General features: G+C 43.2%; 1 protein-coding gene across 7 annotated transcripts in view; it reads right to left on the bottom strand.

Moving 5' to 3' along the window:
• Nucleotides 1-26,663, bottom strand: part of PHACTR4 (phosphatase and actin regulator 4) — a 90,607-nt gene that overhangs the window by 39,647 nt on the left and 24,297 nt on the right. The window contains exon 1 of one of the 7 annotated variants that reach the window (XM_039334279.1): nucleotides 202-563. The exons of 5 other annotated variants lie outside the window; for them this stretch is intronic. In XM_039334279.1, the coding sequence (XP_039190213.1) occupies nucleotides 202-247 (46 nt within the window). In that variant the 5' untranslated portion in view covers nucleotides 248-563. Of the gene's footprint in view, nucleotides 1-201; nucleotides 564-26,663 lie in introns of those variants that run through there. One more of the 7 variants, XM_039334283.1, reaches the window with a different exon arrangement.

The raw sequence follows: 26,663 nt of genomic DNA, 5'->3' as shown, positions 1-26,663 counted from the left end.
ATAGATGTTCCATAGCAAGGCTTCTCTCTCTTTTTTTTTTTTAAAGCAAGGATTACGAAAACAATCTCTCCTCGGCACTTCTGAGAATCAAAAACTCTTCCAACTTACACAATCCTAGCCATCTCTTTTTTCAACGTGCTTTGACTTCACCTACAATTCTTGGCTGTGCTTTCAGCTGCAACTAGACCCTCCATTACTCACCCAAGGGAGCTGGATATACCGGTCTTGAGTAGCGCGTCTGTCCCATTCTTCTATTCTTCAAGGTAGGCTCAGAGAGAGGGAACAAGGCAAGCCAATTTGAGAAGCAGACATCAGCCTTTGAAAGTTAACAGACTCCGCAGGGTGGAGAAACTTCACCACTTCCCCCCAACCCACCCCGAGACCCCAAAGTCAGAAAAAGTCCAGGATTGCAGGTCCAAGCTCTGCCACGGTATGTCCTGTATCGCTCGCCTGGGCACGGTGTAATTCTCATAAATACGCTCCCATGCCAGCCCCCTCCAAAGAAGAACGAATGCCTGTCATTCCACAGTGCGTATTCTGCTTAGGGGTGGATCTCAGGAAGGAGGAGGAGACTTCAGAGCTACAGAAGCCAAATAATCAACATCCCCTGGGCTCTTTAAAGGCACGAGTTAAAAGGCTGGAAGGGGGACGAACAAGTAGAAGGGGTTGGAAGACTTCAAACAGCCGAACAGCTTATAAACAAGCTACTACTAATTGTCATTCTTCTGCTTTGAAGGAAGAAATCTGAGCACCCTGGTTTTCTTGGGGGGTGGAGAGACAGAGATCATCTGAAATGGATTAGCTACCCCTGAGATTCCAACTTCCCTTCCATATCACAAAAGGAAAATAAGTGATTTAAAAAAGAGAGAATAAAGGGGGACACAGAAAGGATTCTCATCCTCTGGGACCAACTGGAAGGACAGAACCAAGAACTGGATTGGTGCTTTGGATCAATCAACACAAAGTCCAAGTGCAGTTCTTCACATGGTTATTTTTTTTGGTCGAGAAAGGGGAATCCAAGAGGTGATGTATTCTGCGCACTCAAGCAATATTAATTGGAATTTCTTTATCTTCTCTCTATGGAGATCCTCTGTCATCCAGGTCGTGGTTGTCCCAAAGATGCTTTTTCAAAAGGCAACTGGAGTTTGTTTTTTCTTGAAGACGTTTTGCTTCTCATCCAAGAAGCTTCTTCAGCTTGTTGGAGGAGATGCGAAATGTCTTCAATGAAAAACAAAGTCCAGTTGCCTTTTGAAAAAGCACCTTTGGGATGTCTTTATCTTCTATTTATAAATCAACTTTCTTATTGTTGGACTATTCCCATCATTGCCAGCTTAGTGTCAGAGTTTGAAATTTTATTTTTCCTTTTGTAAACCATCTATTAAATTATCCCTATTATTTGTATTGTTCCATGTAGGAAAAAGCTAAACTTACTAATATTAAAAACACAAGTAGGAAAGAGATTCAAACTAAACCTATCTCTATCTTTAGAACTCTCCTTATCACTAAACTAAAATTTCTCATCTATAATGCATACAATTGTGAAACAATCCTGTCCAGAATTAATAGTTTCTTTTTCCAGAAAGTTTTAGAACCCTTACATTATGGTTTTATATATATAGTTAAATTTTGAAAACGGTTACAACCGTTCTATATTAACAAAAACGGAAAAACACTCTGCATAAAAGGAAAACTAAATCTGGGTAAATGTAAGTATTTGGCTATTGTGAAGAACTGCACTATTTCTTAGATTACTTCTGCAATCAACCAGTGTAATCAAATATGTAATCTGCTTTTTAATTCCCCATGTGTTAGATTACCTCAAAATAGCGTATCAATCAAATTGTATAAATTAAGAAGAGATGTTACATGTAACGCATTTCCAGACATGTTATTTTCTCCACGAGCTGGACCAATAATTTATCTCCTCCTATTTCGAAGCACTGTTGCAAACCATGCGATGTCACTGAAGATATTTTCCATTAAAGTAATCTTTATTATCTAACCAGACTCCTTTGAACAAAGGAAGAAATTCATGAACTTCAGAACTCAATGACAAGTTTTCAAATCTCATATAAGAAGAAAAGCAAATCATACATTGTCAGACCCAAAAGATTAGGTCCACGTGTGAAGATCCAATTAAACTGATTTATTGGTACTCATACCCATGCACAGGAATATTCTCAACTAATGCACCTACTTGGAGTTAGATAAGGGTCAACAGAATTCAAGACGGAGGGGGTTTAGTTCACTTGTGGCCATGTAGGGATTCTAGGCTGATCCCTCTTTTTACTCTACCCTATGTTCTGCCACACCTCCTATATAGGTTCAGTTATGTTACACTTCCACAAAACTTGTAAATGTGAATGTAGCATGTGAGCACTGATGTAATCTAATTTTGTAACAAAACATCTGCAGGAAAACAACCAAGCTCAGAGAGCACCAAATACCCCACACACGTGACTTAATCATTTCATTCAAAAAGTTCCCCTAAAAACACAAGTTGTTTGTTCTGACCCGCAGATAAAGCCTTTAAATACACAATCATTCAAAAGGACACGAAGTCCAGGGATGGCAAAACTACAGGATCTCATCAGAAGATAAGAGAATTTCCTGGCTTGAGGAAGTGTCGGGGAATGCATCTCCTCAGCCAAACCCAAGACGGATAAGTGAGTAGGTGTGTTTGGGGTGGCCTTCTCCAAACAAATTCTATCCAGTGGTGGCCTCTGGATTCAACTCAGAGAAATCCCAGTCAGAGTGCTATCGGTATCAGGAATGAGACAACTTGCCATGGGACAACAATTTAACAATTCTATTTAATTATTTAAAATAAATAAATTATTTTAATTTTTGTCAATCACATTTCATTCTGTCCCTCCTTTTGCATCCTTTCTTTAATAATTCTATTCCACCATTTCTTTGTTATTAGTGTAACTTTTATCTGGCAACAAGTTGTCCTATGGCGAGTTGGCCATGGTGAGTTGGCTGTGGCAAGTTGGCCATGGCGAATTGTCGTAGACCCACCAGTAGCTATGCAATTTTGAGAGTTAAAGTTCAACAGACTCTGATGGCACCAACATCTAAAATACTGATGCCATATAATGCACTCTACTTGCTTGCTTCCATCTAGAAGATTCTTCAGTGCAGGTTTTATACCACATTTTGTTTCCAAATAAAGAACACTTCTAAGTAGAGAACATTACTGGAATCCATAGGCTGCACACAACAACATTGTGTGTCACTGAGGCTGTTTACCTTCTCCAGATAAGGTAAGGGCACCTTTCCTGAATGTAACAAATGCTGTATACCCCAAAATCACACATCTGACTTTTCTGAATATTCCTAATGGAAAGAGGGAAGACTCTATTATTTATGTGCATGTTATCTACAAATCCTTAAAGCTTTGTTGTTCATACCTGGTCAGCAAAAGTCCATTAAAGTTTACCAGAGATAACAACTTATCTATTTCAACTTTGATCAAATAAGCCAACTTTTTATTCCTTCCCTTTAGTTTGAATAATCTTGGTCTTTAATCCCTTCAAATAATGCCTTAGGACTCGGCTTCTTTTTGTTTTTTCTTGGTCTCTTACAAAATTCTGCTCTCAAAATTCTCCAAAGTTTTAACAGGTCTCTTTTATAAATCCAACAAAAGAAAGTTATCCAGGTTGCTTTTTTCTTTGTTATTTGTATATTTATTTTACTTATTAAGTCATCAGCTGGTTTGGTTTGTATATCCAGTATAGCATCTTTTTCCATATCATCCTTGTAGCTTGTCATTTTTAAATCCACTTTGAAATCCGCCTCAGTTTTATGTGGTAAAACTTGTTCCTCTTTCAACATTTTTTCAATGGTCTATCTATATTGGCAGACACTCTTAAAATTAACTACCAAGTCCTTTGTTCACAAATATTATTTAATACATCCAATACTGAAATATTTTGCTCTAATCTCTATTAGTAAGTCAAAATTACATGTTCTTCTCCTTTAATTGTAATATTTAGCTCCTTCTAAAGTCCAGCTTTCAAATTCCTATCCTATCACTTTTTTAACTGAAAAGAATAGCATTTCCCATTTTTTCAAGGATTTAAAGATTTCCTTCATCTTATTTCAAATCCATCTGAACCCTTAGCCCAGTGGTGGCGAATCTATGGCACGCATGCCAGAGGCGGCACGCAGAGACCTCTCTGTAGACATGCGCCATCGTCCCAGCACACGTGATCTCTAAAAGTTCACCATCACTGGCCTAAGGCCAGCCAGCCTGGAGCCCACCATCACACCCACTAGAGACCCCCTGGATCTCCCCCAACCCTGCCTGGCTTCCACAGGTGTCCCCCCCATAAGCAACATCAAGGTGGCCATGCCCACCCCGGCCATGCCCATCCAATCTGCCATGATTACTGCAGCCATATCCATCCAGTGGCCACGCCCACCCAGTCTGCCAAGCCCACTGTAACTGCACCCGCCGAGTGGGCCACACCCATCCAGCACCTGTCGATACATAAGTGGGTTTTGGGTTGCAGTTTGGGCACTCGGTCTCTAAAAGGTTTGCCATCACTGCCTTAGCCCATTTGTAACTTTCCAAAATCACCCTTTTTTATTCCAAAACAAGATTGTTTCTTAAGTCCTTAAACATTTATTTATTTATTTATTTATTTATTTATTTAATTTTAAAGTTTTAAAAGTTTAAGACCTCTTTCTCTAAGGATTGAAGGAAACTCAAGCAATTTCCAAAAGTGTTGAGAAAAAGGAAGTATGCAACCCCAGTGTAAAACAACAACCATCAAGGGGAAACAATGGTTATTTCTTTATCTCCCAATGCTTTAAAGGAAAGAGGGAGGGAGGGAGGGGGAGAGAAAAGCAACACAGAATACAGTCAAAATCACTGCACTCTGCCAACTTTAGTCCATCTTCTTGTGTCACACAAAGTTCATTGGACTCTGATCAGGAAGACCAGGATTTCACACTAAGACATAGAGATTTCTAGAGTGGCTTTGTGATTTTCTGCATTCCATTCTGATATATGAGGAAGCAACAATGTTTCCCTTAAAAGAAAAATATTAAAATGACAAATGAGATTTAAAAAAATGTTGTTACTTGCCCTTGGGGAAAGGATGAGTGGCATCTTAAAAATCAGTTCCATATAAGTGAAACTTCCTTTAGGCATATTGGATCTAAGAAGTGAGAATGCTGTTACTGAATTCCATATAAGCTGCCTCGGAACAAGCCACAGGAATTTTTGAAAATGCTTTACACAAAGTCCATCCATCGGTCAGATAGTTACATCGATGGACAGCAGAATGATGAACAGCAGAGGCATTGCCAGTCTATTTTAAATGTTTTGGAAATTGAAACTTAGGTTTTCCTACCTGCAAACCATGTTCTCCAATACGTATATGACTACAACTAGTGGCATTTCAGAGTCTGACTTAGCTACTTGCTGTCCCTCTTCCTTTGGTGAAAAAAAATTATTATCTATTAAAAATTTCTTACCGAAACTGCATTTTCTAAGCACCTAACTGCATTTAGAAACTTTCACATTGCAAAAAACTCAAAGAGCATTTGGAGTCTGGAACAAGGAGCGGCGTCAGAATTTTGACTTTAGAGATTTAGAAAACTATTTTTCCCCCATTAAATTTGACATAAGGAACATTTGTCAATAAATTAAGGATGAAAATGGCATCCTAACAAGCTCAAGATCCATCAGCCCACTGAAAGATCCAGGTCCAGAAATCTGATTTCAATGGCAACATAAGCCTTGCTAAAACCATTCATGCCAAGCCAATGAATTCAAATACAAATATTCAAATGTTATTCAGCTTCCTTAGCCCAATAAATACATTTTAAAATCCATTCCTCATTGAGGTGAACCAGTTTCATTTGCAGTTCACTCAAACACCTTTTTTTCTCTTCAAATCCCAACTTACTTCACCAGTCAACATACAGCAATACTTCTCAACCTGATAAAGATAAATATTTATACTTTGGAGACAAAGGAGGGCCAGTCTGCATATTGTCTTACATCTACTTTCTTTCATTCATCCCAGGCAAATTATAAGTAAATACTCTGATTGCACTTGTGAGCCTCAAAATGTCAAGAAGGCCAATACGAAATGTTCCAGGCACACCTCTGTTGCTGGTTGCCAAGCAAACCTCTTAAATTACTTGCATGGCAGAAAATGCAAATAAATCCAACCTTGAGAAAAGCCCAAATACTGGAAGGGTTTTGAAATAATATAAGATCAAAACACAGAAAATGTCATTTGGACACTATAATTTTGTCCACAGGAAGCTCTGGGCTGCTCACTTAAACCAGTTTTAAAAGATATAAAGATTTGCAACTAATAAACGGTACAGATTCATATGATTTTGCCAGCTGAGTTAACACCAGAATTGCTATTTTTGAAATGGCCCTTTGCAAGGCATCTAGATGCTAGACCTCAAATTCTTTAAAATCAGTTAAGTGTCAGTTACCAGGAATGAGCAGTCAAATAAAGCAAAACATGATTATATCCACGTTAGGTTGAAAATAGGAAAAGTGTCTAGAGAACTGGTTTTTATAGGTGTCCTCAATTCCTATCATCAGATATTGAAGTTAGAACAATAGTTTCTAAAGAGATAGGAAGAAAGGACTAGTTTCATTATGCACTGGATATATGACATCATGGTTAATATGAAATAATAGTTATTAGATAGAGAAAGAAAGCATTCCTGTAAGGAAGAGAAAAAGAGAAGGAGCACAAAGTCATTTTTTTTTAAGCATTGTACACTGTAATCCATCAATGCATCTGTGATGCAGATTGCTTCAGATATTCCAAGTACGGCAGCCCTATTCCAATTTCATTCATTAGTTCGCTCATATTGTATCCTGGAAGATTCACATCTTGAGAACCCTGCACATGTGTTTGCTCTTTTACTCTGTTTTAAATGTAACTCTTAGTTTAGTCCAGGGATGTCAAACTGCCGGCTCGCAGGCCGGATGCGTCATGAGGAACCGCTCCAATACGTCGCATGATGTCATGTGACATCGCAAGTTTGACATGTCTGGTTTAGTCTGTTTCATGTTTAAAAGAATTGTATCTAATTTTATTTTGGAATTGGAAGAGAAATGACTTGTTGAGCTACCAAGCAAACATTGCATTCATAAGTCAATAGCTGATTTCTTGGGAAAATTTTGGCCATCACCAATCGCTAATTTACAAAGCATTTTCAAAGAGCAAACCGATTACACTTTTTTCACAATGAAGAGAAAAATGAAGGTATTAAAAGGCTTTTCACATTTCATTGTGGATTTTAAAGGTATACACTTCACACTAGTTCACTTAGATGTTTTTGCAAGAGTTCCCACCTAGCATGAATCTAAACATAATTACAGGGTTGTCCTCATTGCATATTGCATCAATATACCTTCTGAAACAATTTATGAATAAATATTTGCCCAAAGACAAGAGCACTCAGAAGACATCATTCCAGTTTAACCGCCTCTCCATTCAGGTTGCTACAAGTCCCCAGTATATCTGCCAAAAAATTATGAAGGTTGTTAGATTTTGCCATCTCAAGCCTGATCTTGTGATCTTATTTATGTTGTGAATCATCCCCCCTCCTCCCAATTCTCCAATTACACCACTTACAAATCTAGTGCTATAGACCAGGGGTCCTCAACCTTGGCAATTTTAAGACTTGTGGACACAAGTCTTAAAGTTGCCAAGGTTGAGGACCCCTGGTCTATAGACTGATCCCAATAAGGCTTTCTCTTTAATGTCCTTATTATATCTGTGACACGATGGGCTTCAATCCATCTTTTAGACTGAAAACCAGCAGGACTGCAAAGTCTAACATAAGCAGCAACCAAAGGCTTCCCTCATTATACCCGTGAACAAAAATGTTGTAAGCTGCAGATAAAACACGGAGCTGTTCTCTTCCTGTCTCTCGATGCCTACTGCTGCCAACTGATCCAGACAAAATAATTGCCGAGGTGATTATGGAATGCCTGCCAAAATAATTATTGAAATCCAGTAATCTTAATCTGCTCACACTCACAGGCACCAATATACTATGTTATTTGTACTTCCTACGCAGTGATAGAATTTCCAAATAGGCATTCTTACCTTTCTGCTTATAAAGGCCTTCAGAGGCCTTTATAAGCTACAGAGAAGTGTGTGTGTGTGTGTGTGTTTCCCTTTCTCTCTCTCTCTCTCTCTCTCTGTTTGTCTCTCTCCCTCCGTTTCTCTCTCTCTCTCTCTCTCTCTCTCTGTGTGTGTGTGTGTGTGTGTGTGTGTGTGTGTGTGTGTCTGTGTGTCTGTGTCTGTGTGTCTGTGTCTGTGTCTGTATATATATATAATCTGATAGGTTTGGAGCAGTAGATTTCCCTCCTGAATTCAGGTATTAAAACAGACAGACATTTTGGGGCAAAGACTGTGTTCCCATGGGAGACGCACAATCCCGAGATATAACACATATATTGTCCATGAAAGGTACTGTATTCAACACCCCCATTTCCAATTGAAGAATCAGATGGCAAGTGATGAGAAAGCCCCTCTGAAGGAAAGCAGACAGGGACCAGGAAGTTTAGCTATTAGTAATGGAAAACAGGTGTGAAGGACCAGTTGCCTTGAAGATGTTGAACTACATACATCAGGGGTCTTCAAACTTGGCCCTTTTATGACTTGTGGACTTCAACTCTCAGAATTCCTCAGCCAGCAGCTGGCTGAGGAATTCTGGGAGTTGAAGTCCACAAGTCATAAAAGGGTCAAGTTTGAAGACCCCTGACATACATCTTCCAAAACCTCAGCCAGTAGGACCAATGCTGGAGTTGTGACTCAGTACAGGTAGACCTCACTTAATGACTAAGCGCTTACCAACTGTTCTAAGTTCTGATGGTCCCTGCAAAAGTACTTATGACATGATTTTGAAGTTCTGATGGCTACATACAACCCCCTGACATTAATGTGATCCCATTTGGGGCACTTTGCAATTGCAATTACCTTTGCAATCTTTTGCAGGGTCCTGTGGTCAAATGATTGTGAATTTTGAAGGCTTTAGTTGGGTTCTGGAGTTTACTTCCAGTTTCCGATAAAAAAATGATATGTTTAACAACCGACACATTTACTTACCGACCACCACAAAAAAAGTCTTTCAATCAGATGTGTTTATGTAGTGACCCACTTAATGACTGCAATGACTTTTGATCATAATTCCAGGCTGTAATGTCTGAATGGCAACACAGAACGGTGATAGTGCGTACAATATAAAATCTTAGAAAATTAAACATGTTTAAAATAATCCCCCATCCCACAGGGAGTTTTGAAAAGGAATCTTTGAGAAATACTAGTTAATGCATGCCTAGCAAGTCAGTTGTTTTTGTTTTCCACTCAGCAGCCTTCAAGCAGGTCACATGAAAAAACAAGAAAAGGCTATTATAAAGCAGTTAAATAGCATGAAAGTAACCAGTGTGGGAAAACTCCCCAAAATAGAGTATCGAGATATAGAGGCTCCTTGATCAAAATTTTCCCAGGATTGTGGAATCCTTGGTGTTCTCTGAGCTTGGTTGTTTTCTTGCATACATTTTGTTACCCTTCCAGACCACACCTTTAGTGCTCCTTTATATATTTGAACAATCCTGATATTACCCACTTGCTGTGCTTTGCAGAGCAAAGAAGGGAGCCAATATTTTCTCACAGATCCATAGTGCCTCTTCCCAGCCAGCATCCCCCCAAACGTTCTTCCATTCTTCCCATTGTGATGAAATGTGGCTATAACATAATTGACATGCTCTAAACTCTTCTGGAGTGCAGGGAATTTTGTGATCTCTGCAGCATCCCCCAAAGTAGCACCTGTGGAAGATTTTCCTCTAGGCTTCTGAATGCACCACTCTCCGTTCAGAATAGAATAAAACAGAACAGAACAACGGAATTGAAAGTGACCTTGGTGGTCTTCTAGTCCAACCCACTGCTCAAGCAGGAGACCTTATGCCCTTTCAGGCAAATGGCTGTCCAGTCTCTTATTAAAAGCCTCCAGTGTTGGAGCATCCACAAATTGTAGGCCCGAGAGGCAAAGCAGATGAATAAGCCATCCCTATAAAACAGTGGTTCTCAACCTTTTTAATGCAGCGACCCCCAAATGGTCGTAAGTCAAGGACTACCCAACCGGTCGTAAGTCGAGGACTACCCAACCGGTCGTAAGTCGAGAATTTTCCCACCCCTGTGCCGGCCGAGGCGTAGCTGGCAAGCGGCAAAGACAGCACAGGCCGACCACCGGCTGGGCCACCAGCTGGCCCAGCCCAAGGGAGGTAAGGCACCCGCCGGGCCCCACGCGCACCAGCAACCCTCCCTACGCCCGCCGGCTTCCCACTTCCCACCCCTGGCCCTCTTTTACTTACATTTTTAGTAGTTGCTCAGCAGGGAGGGGTGGAAACTTCCAGACAGCTCGCCTTCGCTGCAGACAACTTGCAGCACCGTTTGCAGAATGGAACTTTTGGTGGGCTCAGCAGGGCAGAGACAGCCTGGACAATTCCTATTGGCTTTTGAAAGCCAATAGAATTAGGCTCTATTCAAGAGAGTCTATTCTATTGGCTTTCAAAAGCCAATAGTATAAAAGGGAGTAGCACAGCTAAGGAAAAGGGGGGGAAATGGCGGACTGCATTGTTTGGCGACCCCCGGGAAATGGTCGTTTGACCCCAAATGGGATCCTGACCCACAGGTTGAGAACCACTGCTATAAAACGAGTGTGTGTGTGTGTGTGTATATATAACTCTGGATCCACCTAAAGAAATCTGATACATAACCTAAGTTAATGAGGAGCTGCATCTCTCAAACAAGCTGGAAACGTTGAGGACGACAAAGCCCTACATCAGTGGTTCTCAACCTGTGGGTCGGGACCCCATTTGGGGTCAAACGACCATTTCACGGGGGTCACCAAACAATGCAGTCCACCATTTTTTTCCCCTTTTCTTTAGCTGTGCTACTCCCTTTTATTCTATTGGCTTTTGAAAGCCAATAGAATAGACTCTCTTGAATAGAGTCTAATTCTATTGGCTTTCAAAAGCCAATAGGAATTGTCCAGGCTGTCTCTGCCCTGCTGAGCCCGCCAAAAGTCCCATTCTGTAAACGGTGCTGCATCAGTTGACTAGTCCTCGACTTACGACCGGTTGAGTAGTCCTTGACTTACGACCGGTTGGGGGTCGCAGCATTAAAAAGGTTGAGAACCACTGCCCTACACCCTGAAGACCCAGTCCTTCTGACAATAAAATAACAGCTACTCACAATGTCAGGACCATTCTGCAGAACAAAAGGAAAACTGGCCCCTGAGTGATAACAGTGACTGAAACAGGTAAACAATGAATTGCTGGACTTGCATTCTTATGAAGGGAACAGCTGCTTAAGAAGTTATCCTCCACCAGATGCAAGTTTCCTGACTTCTTTGTTTTTCCTCTAGATGCCACACCTTCTGTTTTGCTCTTTAAGAGCAGCATTCGCAAGACTGGGTTTCAAAGTTTGGGGGAGTCTCCCTTCTGGCTGTTTAGATTTTGCTTTAGGCAATCAACTTGTGACTGGAGTAAAGAAGCAGTTAATGTCGGAGCACTTAAGGTAAGTCTATTTTTTTTAATTAAAGCATGAGCTGAATGCAAGGGAGTTGAATTATGAGTCAGAAACTATTTTTCTTTGTAATACCATGTCCACAAATTCTCTTGCCATTTATTATGCTTATGAGATAGACAAACAGAAGTGGAAAAGCCACAGAGGTGACATCTCCAACCCCTTTGAAACATATGATGCATCTGTTGTAGAACATAGCTGAATTAAGAACTAAACGTGAACAATCTGATTTCACCTCAACTATGATCTTGTTAGCTTATTAAGGTTTAGCCTCCCTCTTGCTCAATCGTTTCCCTCCCCATATAGAAACAAGAACACAAGGTGATGCCATACCATTTAGGCAGTTGTCCATATTGTCTATAAGTTGACAACACTCCAAATCCTCAGGCCAATTTTTTTTCCCACGCCTATCCCCTTATCACAGAAGATGCCTATGGCTGAATCTGTTCTTAATCACTTCTACAACATTCAGATAATAAATGTGAAAGCTTTAGGCTCTCTAAAGAGCTAAATACTATCATGGTATTATATTGACATAAAGTCATCCATTCTGATTTGTAACCTGCCATTTTTTAGGCAGATAACAATAATTTCATCAGTTTTACAGGTCCCCTTGGGAGGAACCCAGAAGAAAGTCTTCCTAGTAATGGCATCTAGCAGTAGCATTGTTGTATGGCAATTTAACCCAAAATGGTTGCTTTTCTGATAAACACATGACATAGAGACACCACCATCACTAAAGGTTTTCAACCATTTGTCTGCAATAGAATAAGGATTCCTGCCCTGGGCAGGGGTTGGACTACAAGACCTCTGAAATCTCTTCCAGTCCTATGATTCTATGATAGTAGAAAAATACCTCTGGAATTACACAGTACTTGTGAATAATACTTGCTCTGCAACTTTGCTCTGAATTTCCTTTCTTAGCTGGGTTTGTTACCATATTTCTCAAGTAATGACTCCTAAGGAATATTCAGCCACGTGCTTTCCTTTGAAACTTTTAGGCTAAAAATTTTAGAATGAGCAATCTCTAAAATGAGAGACGAATAATTTTGCCATAGTATTGTATTGCATCAGAATTGGAGAAGGAAGAGGAGAGATTAATGGAATGTGAATGTCTCCAAAATAGGCCGCTATGGATTATGCCATTATCTTCAATGGCCAAGTAAGAAGGCAATAAAACACACAATAGGGTTTAATTTGCGGATTTAAAATGCTGCAGCTGTGCTAACACTGGTAAAGTAGCCGTAATCATCGCTATATTGTACAAGGTATACATCTTGGGCTGTATATGTTCTTCCAGTGGATTTTTCTTAGACAATGGATGGAGTTTCCCCATACTTAATGACCAACTTGATGTCTCTTAATTAGAGTAATTTCTCACCGGTCTTCTGGGTTGGCCAATGCAAAATCTAACTTGGGTAATTTAATCGGAATAGTGACTCAGCAATCATATTTCCAAGTGCTCATTCTTTGCATACCAGAAGGCTGTTCCTGATTATTTAATTAGGGAAAAGGTTAGCATTTGTATATGACAGCCCTCTGGTCCTGGCAGTTTCTAAATGCTTGTTCAGCAAGACTTCCAAGAGGAACCTGGTGACTTTACAGAAGATTTATTCAACTCTCCAGATGTACCAGGACCTGCAACTTTTAGAATTCCCATTTAGGTAATGGAAGGCACCACACTGATTCTTATTTTGCACTGATTGGTGTGACTCCTTTGTTGTTGTTGTTAGTTGCGAAGTCATGTCAGAGGAAGCTAAATAGCAATGGGGACATTATTTATTTATTATCCTGCCTTTATCACTTTATAAATAACTCAAGGTGGTGAACATACATAGTACTTCTTCCACCTCCTAGTTTCTCCAGAACAAGCCTGTGAGCTGAGAGACAATGACTGGCTTAAAGTCACCCAGCTGGCTTATTTGCTTAAGACAGGATTAGAACTCACAGTCTCCTGGTGATTGGCCCAGAGTCACCCAGCTGACTTTCATGCCTAAGGCGGAACTAGAACTCACAGTCTCCTGGTTTCTAGGCCAGCACCTTAAGCACTACACCAAACTGGCTCTCATTAAGCTGGCCATGTATTTACATTTTTAAAAATGTTGTCTCATCAAGAATAAGGGGTCTCTCTGCAAGAAATGCCTTTCTGTGAATCCTGAACACTTAATAAAAACACACAAGCACCTTTTTGTTTTGTCCTGTGACAACAATTCTTGGAACACATCTGAATAAGAGAGCTGACAGGAAGCCCCCATGAATTCATTTTTATGTGGGAATTACCCCACAATATGTGAAAAATCACAAAATGCCCTGGTACAACAACTGAAATAGCAAATCAGCAAAAATTGTTTGGGATCTAACGGAAATACCTCCCCACAATTATACCATTTGAAGCTGCTGAAAAGAATTTTAATTCCCACTTGTCCTAAATTTCCTGGCTATTCCATGAAGAATTCTATTTATTCAAATCAGCATCTACACCCATCAATCCAATTAAGACACTCTGCATTTCAAGAGAATAATGATTTATCACACACGCCCCTTTACAACTGGTTAAAATTATCAAGGAAAGAAGACTGCCCTGAAAAATTGTCATTCAAATTTACTAATGTTTTTAGTATTAATACATTTACTTACAACCATAAGTTTTAGCAAAATCCATAAAAAATTGCTATAATCACACCAGAAGTATAACCTTTGTTTGTTGGTTTCCTGGGGCTTTTTGGGCCCTTCCAGTTCAGAAACGCTATACAGTGTGTCACTGACTTCTCTGAAAATTAAAGAAGGCTGGTTAAAGGTACAGTAAATTACAAGATAAGAATATCTGTAAAATAACACTAAAAGCATGGAGATGCAAAACATGAATTCAAATAACAGAATTAAAAATCCCAGGTAAATGAATACATTTTAACCACACAAATCCTAAATTAAGAAGAAGACTTGCTTCAATCCCCCAAAGAGTTTGTATTTTAACAACAAGAAGCCACCATAGTAAACAGCTTTTCCATCAAAATTCTAACTGACCCTTGTACTGAAACAAAATTTTAAGTCTCTAGGGAGATTCTCAATCATCCAGGTCATGATTGTCCCAAAAGTGCTTTTCCAAAAAGTAACAGGACTTCCTTGGAAACATTTTGCTTCTCATCTTCAGATCTGAAGAAGCTCTTTGGATGAGAAGCCAAATTTTTTCAAGAAAAAAAATCAAGGAAGTCCAGTTGCCTTTTGGATAAGCACCTTCGGGACAAAATATTAAGTCATGTATGCCCTCTAGTGCCTTGAGAATATAACAGCACAATAACACAATGCAATAGCACAGTAACACCAGATAAATCAGCCATGTGTAACAGGACCAACTTGAAACACTGATATGAAAGCCAACTTGTGGCTTGTCAAACTGGCAAGTACAACTGGAACAGCAGCATTTTGATAAGAGGACCAAACAATGTTAAGATCTTGGCATAAAATTATTTAGTATGAAATGTTAGCAGTTGATGGTATATCTCAGGGGACAGCATCTACCATCAGCACACCACCTGACGCCATCCAGAGGCCTTCAAAATAAATTAAAAAGAAAACAAGTGTTCTTTTAAAAAAAATCTAGCAAAATCACCAAATCCTGGAAATGAGCTACAATCTCTCCTGTATTGGACTATTTTGAGTGGCCCTTTTCAAAACTTCAAATTCCAAAACTGCACACATTTGAGCACTGATTGTAAATCCTCAAGCCAGGATTTCATTGCTGCCCTCTAGGGAAGACTTTAAACATAACCAGTGGTTGACAGTTCTGCTGCTATTGTTGCTTATTGTATTATCCGAGCTCATGCCACAGAACAGCTTGACAAAAACCTCAAGAGGAAAGACGACATTATCAAGCACCAGAACGTTCAATTAAAAGAACAATCACAGGACATAATAGCAGCTCTGTTGTATCAACTGAAGAGATTTCAGTGTACAGACTCTAGAATAGGCAAGAAGCCACAGGAGGCATCAACCAGTTCATTAGAGCTTTGGAGACCAACTGCTGTGGTGTCCCAAAGTGGCCTTTTTCAAAACACCCCCTCCCATTAGGATGATCTGGATCATGCCCCACAGAGTAGCGCCTCCTGATTCACAGCCCCCTCGACTGCAGCATCAGTGGGACAGCAAAACAGCCATACTGTAAGGACCCACCCCACTTTGCATCTTAAGAAGACAGAACTCTTGGAATAATTCTTCCAACAGGCATCCTTTATTAAGAGAAAATGGTTGCAGGCGTTCTAGACAGGACTTGGGGTCCAAGCTCTCCCATTCAAGTTTTAAGGGGTTCCCCAGTAGCCCCACCCAATCACCCCCTTCTTCCAGCGACAGTCTCAGGCATTACACTCCCACCCCCTTTTCCTTACTGCCGGCTGGATGGAGACTTCAGAGAAAACTACATGAAAGGTAATAGCCCCATTGTTATGGTTAGTTCTTTTGGTGATACACACATCCAGTTCCTTTGAAGTGTACCGAAGGAAGTGAGGGCCATAAAGCCCCTTTGTTCACCCCCTCCCCTTCATTGTATGACAGAATCCATAGAAGGCAGAAATGGGGTTTTCTATAATTGATAACTAGAGATGAAATATAATTGGATTCTGACATCCTGCCCCCTCAAAAATACGACAGATCCACCTGAAAGAAAACAAAACAGGTATAAAAGTTAGTCAGGCTTGTTAGGATATTCTGTGTGAAACTTCTTTAATAGCTTTGGGGCTCTGACATGACATTTATGGACCCACTCGTTTTGTGAGGAAGGGAGGTGTTTCCAGGCAACTAGGTACTGAGTCGCTCCATGATATCTCCTAGAGTCAAGGATTTCCTTTATTTCGAAGTGCTGTTCGCCCTCCACCAGGATTGGAGGTGGGGGGGGGGATTTTTGGCCGTAGCGATGACTGACGCTCTCTTTTCAGCAAGCTGCAATGAAAAATTGGGTGTATTTGCCTGAGATTTTTGGGTAATTCTAATTCTGTTGTTACTGGGTTTATGATTCTTTTAATTGGAAAAGGCCCTATATATATTGGTCCAAGTTTTTTACAGGGCTGTAGGGACTTTAGGTATTTTGTAGATAAGTACACCATTTCTCCTATAATGAATGGTGTAGGCTCAACCCTTTTTTTATCGGCTTGTGCTTTGTATGCTTACCTAGCTTCATCTAGTGCTTTTCTAACTATTGGCCAGGTGTCTTGTAATTGTTCCATCCATTCTTTCAGTGATAGGATCGTTGGTTTGTTTGAGGTTAATTCTGGCATGGGGTTGAAACTTTGACCGTTGGTTATTTGAAAAGGAGCGTAGCCTGTGCTGGAGTGGACTGCATTATTGTAGGCAACTTCTGCAAAAGGGAGTAAGTCCATCCAATCATTTTGCTGGAAATTCAAAAAACATCTCAAATATTGCTCAAGTACTGAATGACAACGTTCTGTTTGTCCATCTGACTGAGGGTGATGGCTAGATGTCAGTCCCTGAGTGGTCCCTAAGAGGGATAAAAATTCCTTCCAAAATGCAGATGTAAATTGCACTCCCCTATCAGAGATGATGCATTGGGGTGCCCCATGCAATCTGTAAATGTGCTGGACGAAAAGTTTTGCTAAGGCTTTTGCAGTGGGAATCTTTTGGCAAGGGATAAAGTGCACCTGTTTGGAAAACAAGTCCATGACCGTCCAGACAACAGTATTCCCATTGCTTTCTGGCAATTCCACTATAAAATCCATGGCTATTTCCCTCCAGGGGGCTGAGGGATTTGCCACTGTTTGTAATAGTCCTGGCAATTTCCCTTGCAACCTCTTTGCAGTCGCACATTTTGGGCAGCTGGCTACATAACTTTCTATGTCCTTTTTTATTGATGCCACCAAAATTGCCGTTTAATTAAGTGTAAAGTTTTTACAAATCCAAAATGCCCTGCTGATTTTGTGTCATGGCAAAGCTGCATGAAAGTGACTCTTTGGATTGTTGGTATATATAACTTTTCCCCTACCCAAGGCAACCCATCTCTCATTGTGCACACATTTTTGTTTTTCTGGAACCATTCATCTTTTTCCAAACTTTTTCGGAATTCAATTCCAATTTGGCTGTCCAGTTGTGGTTTTAATTTAGCTTGGGTTCTTATGGTTACTGGTGCTGCCAGTTGTGACTCTGCCATCATTGGTTTAGAGTCTGTGGTTCATGCGCTGTTATATTGGGGCATGCGAGATAGAGCATCTGCCAGGAAGTTCTTTCTCCCTGGTAAATGTTTGAGCTTAAATTGGAACTGGGGAAAATGCTGGGACCAGCGGGCTTGTTTGGGATTGAGTATCCTGGGCGCTTTCAGGGCTTCCAAATTTTTGTGATCAGTTCACACCTGGAAGGGGATTTTGTTGCCTTCCAGGAACTGTTGCCACATGAGTAATGCCCAACGTATCCCGTATGCCTCCTTCTCCCATACAGGCCAGCGCTATTCTGTTTCCGTGAGTTTCTTGGATGTATATGCACAGGGTTGCAATACTCCATCATCATTTTCTTGTAATAGAACAGCCCCCACTGCCACATCACTTGCATCTGCCTGTATTACGAAGGGCTTGTCCATGTCTGGGTGCCTTAGTACTGGTTTGGCAGAAAAAAGTCTCTTTAGTCTCTCAAACGCTGCTTGGCACTCCATTGTCCATGTTAGTGGCTGGCTAGGTTTTACTGAGGATGCTCCCTTCGTTTTTAGTAAGTTAGTGAGGGGCAAGGCTATCTGGGCAAATGAGGGGATGAATTGGTGGTAAAAGTTTGCAAAGCCCAACTACCTTTGTAGTTGCTTTCTTGTGCAGGGTGGTGCCCAATCTAATAATGCTCTGACCTTCTCTGGGTCCATTTCAATGCCCTGGGGGGATATGTGATAACCTAGGTAGCCTATCCTTTTCGCATTTTGAGAGTTTGGCATATAGGTGGGCGGCTCGCAGTTTCTTTAAAACTGCTCTGACAAGGTTGACATGTTCCTCTTTTGTTTCGGTGAAGATAAGAATGTCGTCCAAGTAAACAAGGACCCCCTTAAACAGGTGCTCCCTTAGAACGTCATTGATTAATTGCATAAAGACTGCAGGGCCCCCTTGTAATCCAAATGGCAAGACTTTGAATTGATAGCACCCCATGGGGCAGTTAAATGCGGTCTTCCATTCGTCCCCTTCCTTAATTCTCACGCGATAGTAAGCTTCCCTTAGGTCTAGTTTAGAAAAAAAAAATTCCCTTTCGAGAGGTGTGACAGCATGTCTTTCATGAGGGGCAGAGGGTATAGGTTGCTTTCACTGATTGTATTCAGGGCCCTATAATCCACGCATAAGCGTAAAGAGCCATCCTTCTCTCTAAAGAGGACCGGGGCAGCCACTTTAGTCTTGGCTGGCTCAATGAAACCTCTCTCTAGGTTTTTTTTTAATGAATCTTTCCATTTCCTCCTTCTCCTTTGGGCTCATGGAGTATAATCTGGGCTTCGGGAGTTTTGCCCCAGGCTTGAATTCAATGGTACAGTCTGTGGGTCGGTGGGGGGGGGAGCTCATTTGCCCTCTCCTCACTGAAAACTTCAGCAAGGTCTCTGTATTCCTCTGGTATTTCTGTTAGTCCCTTTTCCTCTCCCATGGATGCTTTTTCTATTCTTGATTCTGGTAGCCCCCCTTGGGATTTTAAGTCCATAGGGTCCCCCTTCGGGAATTTGATTTCTGTCGTCCTCCAATTTACCCAGGGGTTCCATTTTTTTCAACCATTCCATCCCTAGAATCATTGGGCATTCCATGCCTGGGGTCACCACAAACGTTATGTCCTCCTCATGTTTGCCCAGGGAGAGGTGTATTGGTAGAGTGGCTAGGGTAGCTGGCACCCCCCCTGCTATGGATCCATCTAACTGGCCAAATGAGATTGGTTGTTCCAGTCTCTTCGACGGAATGCCCAGATTCCCCACTAGTGTCGGGCTAATGAGGCAGCGGGTGCAGCCAGAGTCTATTAAGGCTTTCACCTTCACGGCTTCGGGCATGGGGGAAATTAATATAGTCACTGTCTTGAGGATGGGTGCGATGCATCCACTTACCAGGGGTTGGCCCTCCGAGCTGTCATCTGAGGCGTCCACCGGCCCTGCGGTGTAGGCTGGAGTTCTTTCCCCCTGATGAGCAGAAATGGGGGGTTCCGCAATTTCCATCATTCTCATGGCAGTTTCTTTTGGCTTAGCTGAAGACTTTCCGGATTTGCTGATTGGGGATCTGTCTGGGTTGTGCTGGGGGGCTTTGGAGCGGCATTCTACAGCTCGATGCCCTTCTCTTCCGCACTTGAAACACCCCATTTGCTTCTTGGCTGTAGCCAATGGTTTCACTGGTTCGTGTGTCAACTCAGGCGGGGAGCGGCTCCATTGTTTTCCTCGGCGGTGTCTCTTCAATATGTCGATCTCTGCTTCCTCTGCCAAGATGTACCATTCCTCAAGTTGGTGTGGGTCCCCTCGGGGCAGGCAAGCGTCATAGAAGTCATAATTTAGTCCGTCTTTGAAATGGCTAAGGAGGATGTCTTTTGGCCAGTTCAGTTTGCTGGCAATGGCCCGGAATTCTTGTGTATATTCAGCCACTGGGCGTTTGCCTTGCCTCATCGTTTTTATCCTTTCGTGGGCTTTGCGATCAGCCAGGGGGTCTTCAAATCGTCTTCTCAGAGAGGACATGAAACAGTTGAAGTCGCTGAGTTCTGGGGCATTGGAGTCATGCAAGTTCATCACCCAATCTGCAGCCAGTCCGTCCAGGGCAGATTGCACGATCCGGATGCGGGCTTTGTCGCTGGGGATGTCCCGCCCATATTCCTCCATGTAGCTGAGGACTTGGGTTAGGAAAAACCCCAAGCGTGTTGGCTCCCCTTTGAATTTCATCTCCAACGGCGGACGTCTTGGAATGGATCAGTGCCTCCATTGTTGGTGGTAGTGTCTTCCGTCCAGATCGCCATCTGTGGTTCGGTAGGGGGTGGGGACTACTGGATCAGCAGATGTCCCCGGGGTTGCAGGTTCCACTTCCCCCGCGGTGTCTCTCCCTTTGCGGCTCCAGGAGCTGAGGCGGCCGTAGGGCTCAGGATTCTCCTCTCCTAGGGAGTTGAGAGTTCTCTTCATCAGGTCAATAGCTTTCTCTAGGATCCAGTCTGAGTACGATGCTCAGCTTTCTCCCTCTTCACTTGCGTGCAGGGATTTCTCCATCTCCTGCTTCCATTCTGGTTGCTTGGCCCCCCGTCTCAGGGTCACCTTTCTTGATTCCTTTCCCCATTCACTTTTCTTTCCAACGCCCATTGACCAGCGAGGCTTGTGGTCCCGTGTCTCCACTACTTCTTCTCCTGAGTAATCTGACCTCTCAGATCCCAACATCCGGCAAGGTTCCAGTTGGGGCAGCGGCTCTCTTTCCAGAGTGTTTTCCCCCTTTCTTGCTCCATTGTCTGACATGGCAAATTTTTGCAAAATCCCCTGGCAAGGGTCTCCCTTCCAGGTGGATTAATTCTGCAAGTCCTGTCTAATGTAAGGACCCACCCTACTTTGCATCTTAAGAAGACAGAATTCTTGGAATAATTCTTCCAACAGGCATCCTTTATTAAGAGAAAATGGTTGCAGGCATTCTAGACAGGACTTGGGGTCCAAGCTCTCTCATTCAAGGTTTTAAGGGGTTCCCCAGTAGCCCCACCCAATCACCCCCTACTTCCAGCGACAGTCTCAGGCATTACACTCCCACCCCCTTTTCCTTACTGCCAGCTGGGTGGAGACTTCAGAGAAAACTACATGAAAGGTAATAGCCCCATTGTTATAGTTAGTCCTTTTGGTGATACACACATCCAGTTCCTTTCTTCAGAGAAAACTACATGAAAGGTAATAGCCCCATTGTTATGGTTAGTTCTTTTGGTGATACACACATCCAGTTCCTTTGAAGTGCACCGAAGGAAGTGAGGGCCATAAAGCCCCTTTTTCACCCCCTTCCCTTCATCGTATGACAGAATCCATAGAAGGCAGAAATAGGGTTTTCTATAATTGATAACTAGAGATGAAATATAATTGGATTCTGACACATATTGTGTATTTGTGACTGCAAAATCTAGCTAACCAGGCAAGTCACAACCTCTGTACAGGTAGATCTTGCTTAACCTCTACCCTGTTTTGTGACCATTCAAATTTATCACAGCACTGAAAGAGTAACTTTAGGACCGACCCTAACCAATTTACAATCATCAGAGATTCCTGTAGTCATATGGTCAACATTTCACACTGGCAGGCATTTACAACCATTGCAGTATACCGTGATATACGTATGTGATCATCATCTGCACGCTTCACAGCCAGGGTCAATGTGGCAAGCCAGCAGTAAAATTACAAGTTGTAGTCACGTGATTATCTTGCTTAATGATCGGAGGTGACTTGCTTAACAACTGAAAGGGAAGTGACATCATGAGTCTGTTTCAGTCACATAATATTTCATTTAGCAAACGTGTTGCTTAATGACAGAGCTGCTGGCCCCAATGGCTAAGCAAGGACTATCCGCAATTTAAAAAAGCAGTGCAGAGTAGAAGGTTTAATGGGGCGGCATACGTAACGAAATCAGGAGACTGTGAGTTTTAATCCTGCCTTAGGCACGAAATCAGCTGGGTGACCTTGGGCGACTCATTCTTTCTCAACCCTAGGAGGCAGGCAATGGCAAACCACTAAAACTTCTCAAGAAAACTGCAGGGATTTCTCCAGGCTGTTGTCAGGAATCAATAGTGATTTAAAAGCAATAGCACTTAAATTTATATACCACTTCATGGTGGTTTATAGCCCTCTCTAAGCAGTTGACAAAGTCAGCATATCACCCCCCAACAATCTGGGTCCTCATTTTACTGACCTTGGAAGGATAGAAGGCTGACTCAACCTTGAGCCAGTCAGAATAGAACTTCTGGCAGTGAGCAGGGAGTTAGCCTGTAATACTGCATTATAATCAATCCAAAGTGGTTAAAATTATTTTATTTATTGGAGTGCTCAAAGGCACGCCAATAAAAAAAGTCAAAGCCAATTGTGGCTTATTTAAAATCATAGCTTGACAAAATGTGTAAACCAAGTTGTGGAGGAACCACTGTGTTTAAAATTTAACTCATCATCTCTTCTTACTAATAGGAAATTGCCAATAATGTAATTGTACTGTTTTCACACAGCCTGACAACATCATACCAGCATTTCAGACAGGAGATGTTCCTATCTTGGGTATTTTAGAAACCATATCTTCTGCATATAAAAGGGGCGTTGTCTTACCTGAACGCCCCTCAGCATGATGATGTAGAATCCACCGGATGAGTAATTTCAGCCTTCCTGCTCAGAAGAGACTAGGTCAAAACTTTGACCACGCCTCCCTCTGGGTGTGTCTTCCCAGTTTTGACGAGGCGAAGCATCCCTGACGAAGTCCGGTGCAATGGCTCCAATCACCGTGACACCTGCCTACACTGCCCTAACGGGAGGGTGTGGATTCTACATCATCATGCTGAGAAAAGGCATTCAGGTAAGACAATGCCCCTTCTCCAGCATGAAGAGTATAGAATCCACCGGATGGGACATACCAAAGCCACTCATGTCCCTACGGGGGGGGGGGGAATCTAGGCTTGTGTCCCCTGAGAAGAAACAACCTATTGTAGGACCCGTCTGCCAAACGCGGCCTCCGCTGCTGCAAACCTATCTATCCTATAATGCCTGACAAATGCGGAAGGGGAGGACCACGTCGCTGCCCTACAAATCTCCTCGACCGAAGCCTGTGTGGACCAAGCAGCAGATGCAGCTGCGCTGCACGTCGAGTGGGCCGTAATATGTGCAGGAACTGGAAGTGACTGAGAAAGATAGGCCCGAGCAATGCATGCCCTTATCCACCTACCAGTGGTCGAAGAACAAACCTTATGACCCATGGCTGAGGGTTGGAAGGACACGAATAAGGCCTCCAACTTGCGAAAGGCAGAGGTTCGCTTGACATAGTGACGCAGAACCCTGCGTACGTCCAATTCATGCCACTGTTGTTCTAGACTATGTGAAGGATTCGGACAGAAATTTGAGAGAACTAAGTCTTGGGACCTGTGAAACAAGGTATTAACCTTTGGAATGAAGGAAGGGTCCAATCTGAGGACCACCCTATCCTCAAAAAATGTACACAAATCACTCCTAACTGAAAGTGCGGCCAATTCCGATATCCTTCTAGCCGATGTTATGGCTACCAGGAATGCCGCTTTCAAAGACAGAAAATGCAGAGAACAAGAACTGAGAGGTTCAAATGGAGGAGAGATCAGAGCCTTCATCACCTTAAGTAGGTCCCAAGATGGATAGCGATGTACCACGGGCAGTCTAGTGTTAACCACCCCTTTTAGGAAGGCACTAACTGCCGGATGTTGCGACAAAGGAACCAAGTTGTCACAGGTAAGGACCGTTGATAGGGCCGCGACCTGCCTGCGGATGGTACTGGGTAATAAACCTTTGTTCATACCTTCCAGCAAATATTGGGAATTATGACTGAGAGCGGCCTGAGATTTTGTTTAGTGCACCACGCGCAGAAGTTTCTCCATGTGGCGTCATAAATCCTATTAGTCGAGGGGTGCCTTGAGACTTGAATCATCAAGATCACCCCAGACGAATAGGATTGCCTAGCTAAACTTTCCCGCTCAAGTGCCAGGCGGCCAACTGGAGCCACTGTGGATCTGGATGCTGAAGGTTCCCTTGGCTGAGAGCCACTCGGTCCAGGGAAATCCTCCACGGTGGTGAGAGCGATAGATCCACAAGGTCGGCAAACCACGGACACCTTGGCCAATGTGGAGCAATCAAGATTACCTCCGCCCTTTCCTGAATCAGCTTGCGGATGGTTGCCTGTAACAACAGAAGGGGAGGAAAGGCATAAAGTAGACCCCCCCCCGGACACTGGCACTGGAGGGCGTCCGTTTCCTCCGCTCCCCATGTCGGGAACCTGAAGAAGAACCTGGGAAGTTGAGTGTTCAATAAGGAGGCAAAGAGATCCAGATGTGGACGACCGAACCTTATCGAGATATCCCTGAACAGTGCCGGGTCTAGTCGCCACTCTGAGTGGTCCACTGTGACCCTGCTCAGGGAATCTGCTTGTCGATTTGCCTCCCCCGAAATGTGTTCCGCCCTGATTGACCCCAGGTTGGACTCTGCCCACAGCCCTAGATCCAAGGCCTCCTGCATGAGCGACCAGGACCGGGTCCCTCCCTGCTTGTTGACGTGAGCTTTGGCAGCCACGTTGTCCATCAGGATCAGGACGTGCTGTCCCGTCACTAGGGAGGAAAACGGTCGGAGTGCTAAGTGTATGGCCCTGAGTTCGAGCCAATTTATATTGTGAGCTAGGTCCGACCGGGACTACTGTCTCTGGGCCAGATGAGTTTGAAGGTGGGCACCCCAACCGAACAGACTGGCGTCTCTGGTCCTGGTGAGCCGGAGGGGCTCCTTGAAGATGGTCCCCTTGTTCATTGCGGATGAGGCCCACCACAGGAGGGATACCAAAGTGTGGTGAGGAACCCTGATCCTTCTGTTGGAGGAATTGAGGTTCTGTTTCTGAAAGGGAAGGAGGAACCATTGAAGACGTCTTGAGTGAAGCCTGGCCCACGGAACAATCCCCATGCAAGAAACCATCTTTCCCAAGAGTTGGGACAGCTGTACCAGGGGCACTGTTTTGTCCCTCCGAACCTGATGTACCAGCTTTCGGATGCTGACCCGACGTTCCTGTGAAAGATAGACCTTGCAAAGGTCCGAATCTATGATTGCCCCAAGATGTAGGAGATGCTTTGTGGGGATCATGTGGCTCTTCTTGAAGTTCACTGAGAACCCGTGAGCCTGAAGTGTATGTATCGTGACTTCCAGGTCTGACTGGGCCGAATGGAAGGAACTGGACTGAACTAGAATGTCGTCTAGATAGCATTGCACACGCACTGGCATCATCCTGAGGTGAGCTGCCAAGACTGCCAAGATTTTTGTGAAAATCCTTGAAGCTGAAGATAGACCAAAGGGAAGAGCTCTGTATTAGAAGAGCCGGTGTGGTAGCAAAACCGGAGGAACCTGCGGTGTTCTGGAAGTATCAAGATGTGTAAGTACGCCTCTGTTAGATCGATGGATGAGAGGAAATCCCCTTTCCTGATACTAGCGAGAATGGACTTTAGGGTCTGCATCTTGAACCTCCTGTAGGTTAAGAAGTAATTCAGACCCTTTAAGTCCAATATTGCCCTCCATCCTCCTGAGGCTTTGGGGACCATGAACAGAATGGAGTAAAACCCCTTTCCTTCTTGATCCCGTGGTACTGGTTCTATGGCTTTGATTTCTAACAGATGGGAGATGGCCGTGGCTACCAATTTTGCTTTGGTTGCGTTTCGTGACAATGGACGCTGTAAGAAGCGGTCTGGAGGAGTAGAGTAGAACTCTAGAGTGAAACCATACTTGACAGTTTCCCCTTACCCAAGAGTCGGTGGTGGTCGCCTCCCAAATGTCGCTGAACAGCGCCAGACGACCCCCAATGGGAGAGTCCTCCTTGGCATCACTTAGACAGCCTATAAGGGCAACCGCCCAATCCCCTGAAGGGATGCTTAGATTGGAATTGTCCCTTGACTCCCATGCTCTGGCGGTCCTGCAGACGATCCTGTCTGGGGAGAAAGGATTGCGAGCCTCTTGACCAATCCCAGGACTGCCCTGCCCGAAAGGGCTGTCTCCACTCCCAGGAACCACTGGGATGGAAGGCCTGCCTACGGAACTCCTGTTGGGGCCGCCTATCTGATCATTTGGAGGGGTGAGCCAGAATCTTACGTTTATCCTTGCCCTCAATAATGTGCGGTTCAAGGATTGGCCTGAACAACTGTGTACCGCTATATCTGGACGTGGACAAGCGCCACTTTGACTTCAAGTCCATTCTCCACTGTTTCAGCTATAGTAGCCTTCGAGAGGCAACCGTGGCTGCAATGGATCTGGCAGAGTACCTGGTCGAATGAAGAGAAGCGTCTGCAATGTACTCTGAAGCGGCCACTAGCTTCCCTAGTGTCTGATGTGTTCGAACCTGATCCGGTGGAACAATTGTCTGAAGTTCGCGAAGTCACATGATCGAT

Source organism: Crotalus tigris, unplaced genomic scaffold (assembly GCF_016545835.1).
Source record: "Crotalus tigris isolate CLP2741 ecotype Arizona unplaced genomic scaffold, ASM1654583v1 scf7180000017628.32516253702:7417878, whole genome shotgun sequence".
Lineage (NCBI taxonomy): Eukaryota > Metazoa > Chordata > Lepidosauria > Squamata > Viperidae > Crotalus > Crotalus tigris.
This window is presented reverse-complemented; position numbering and strand designations above follow the sequence as displayed.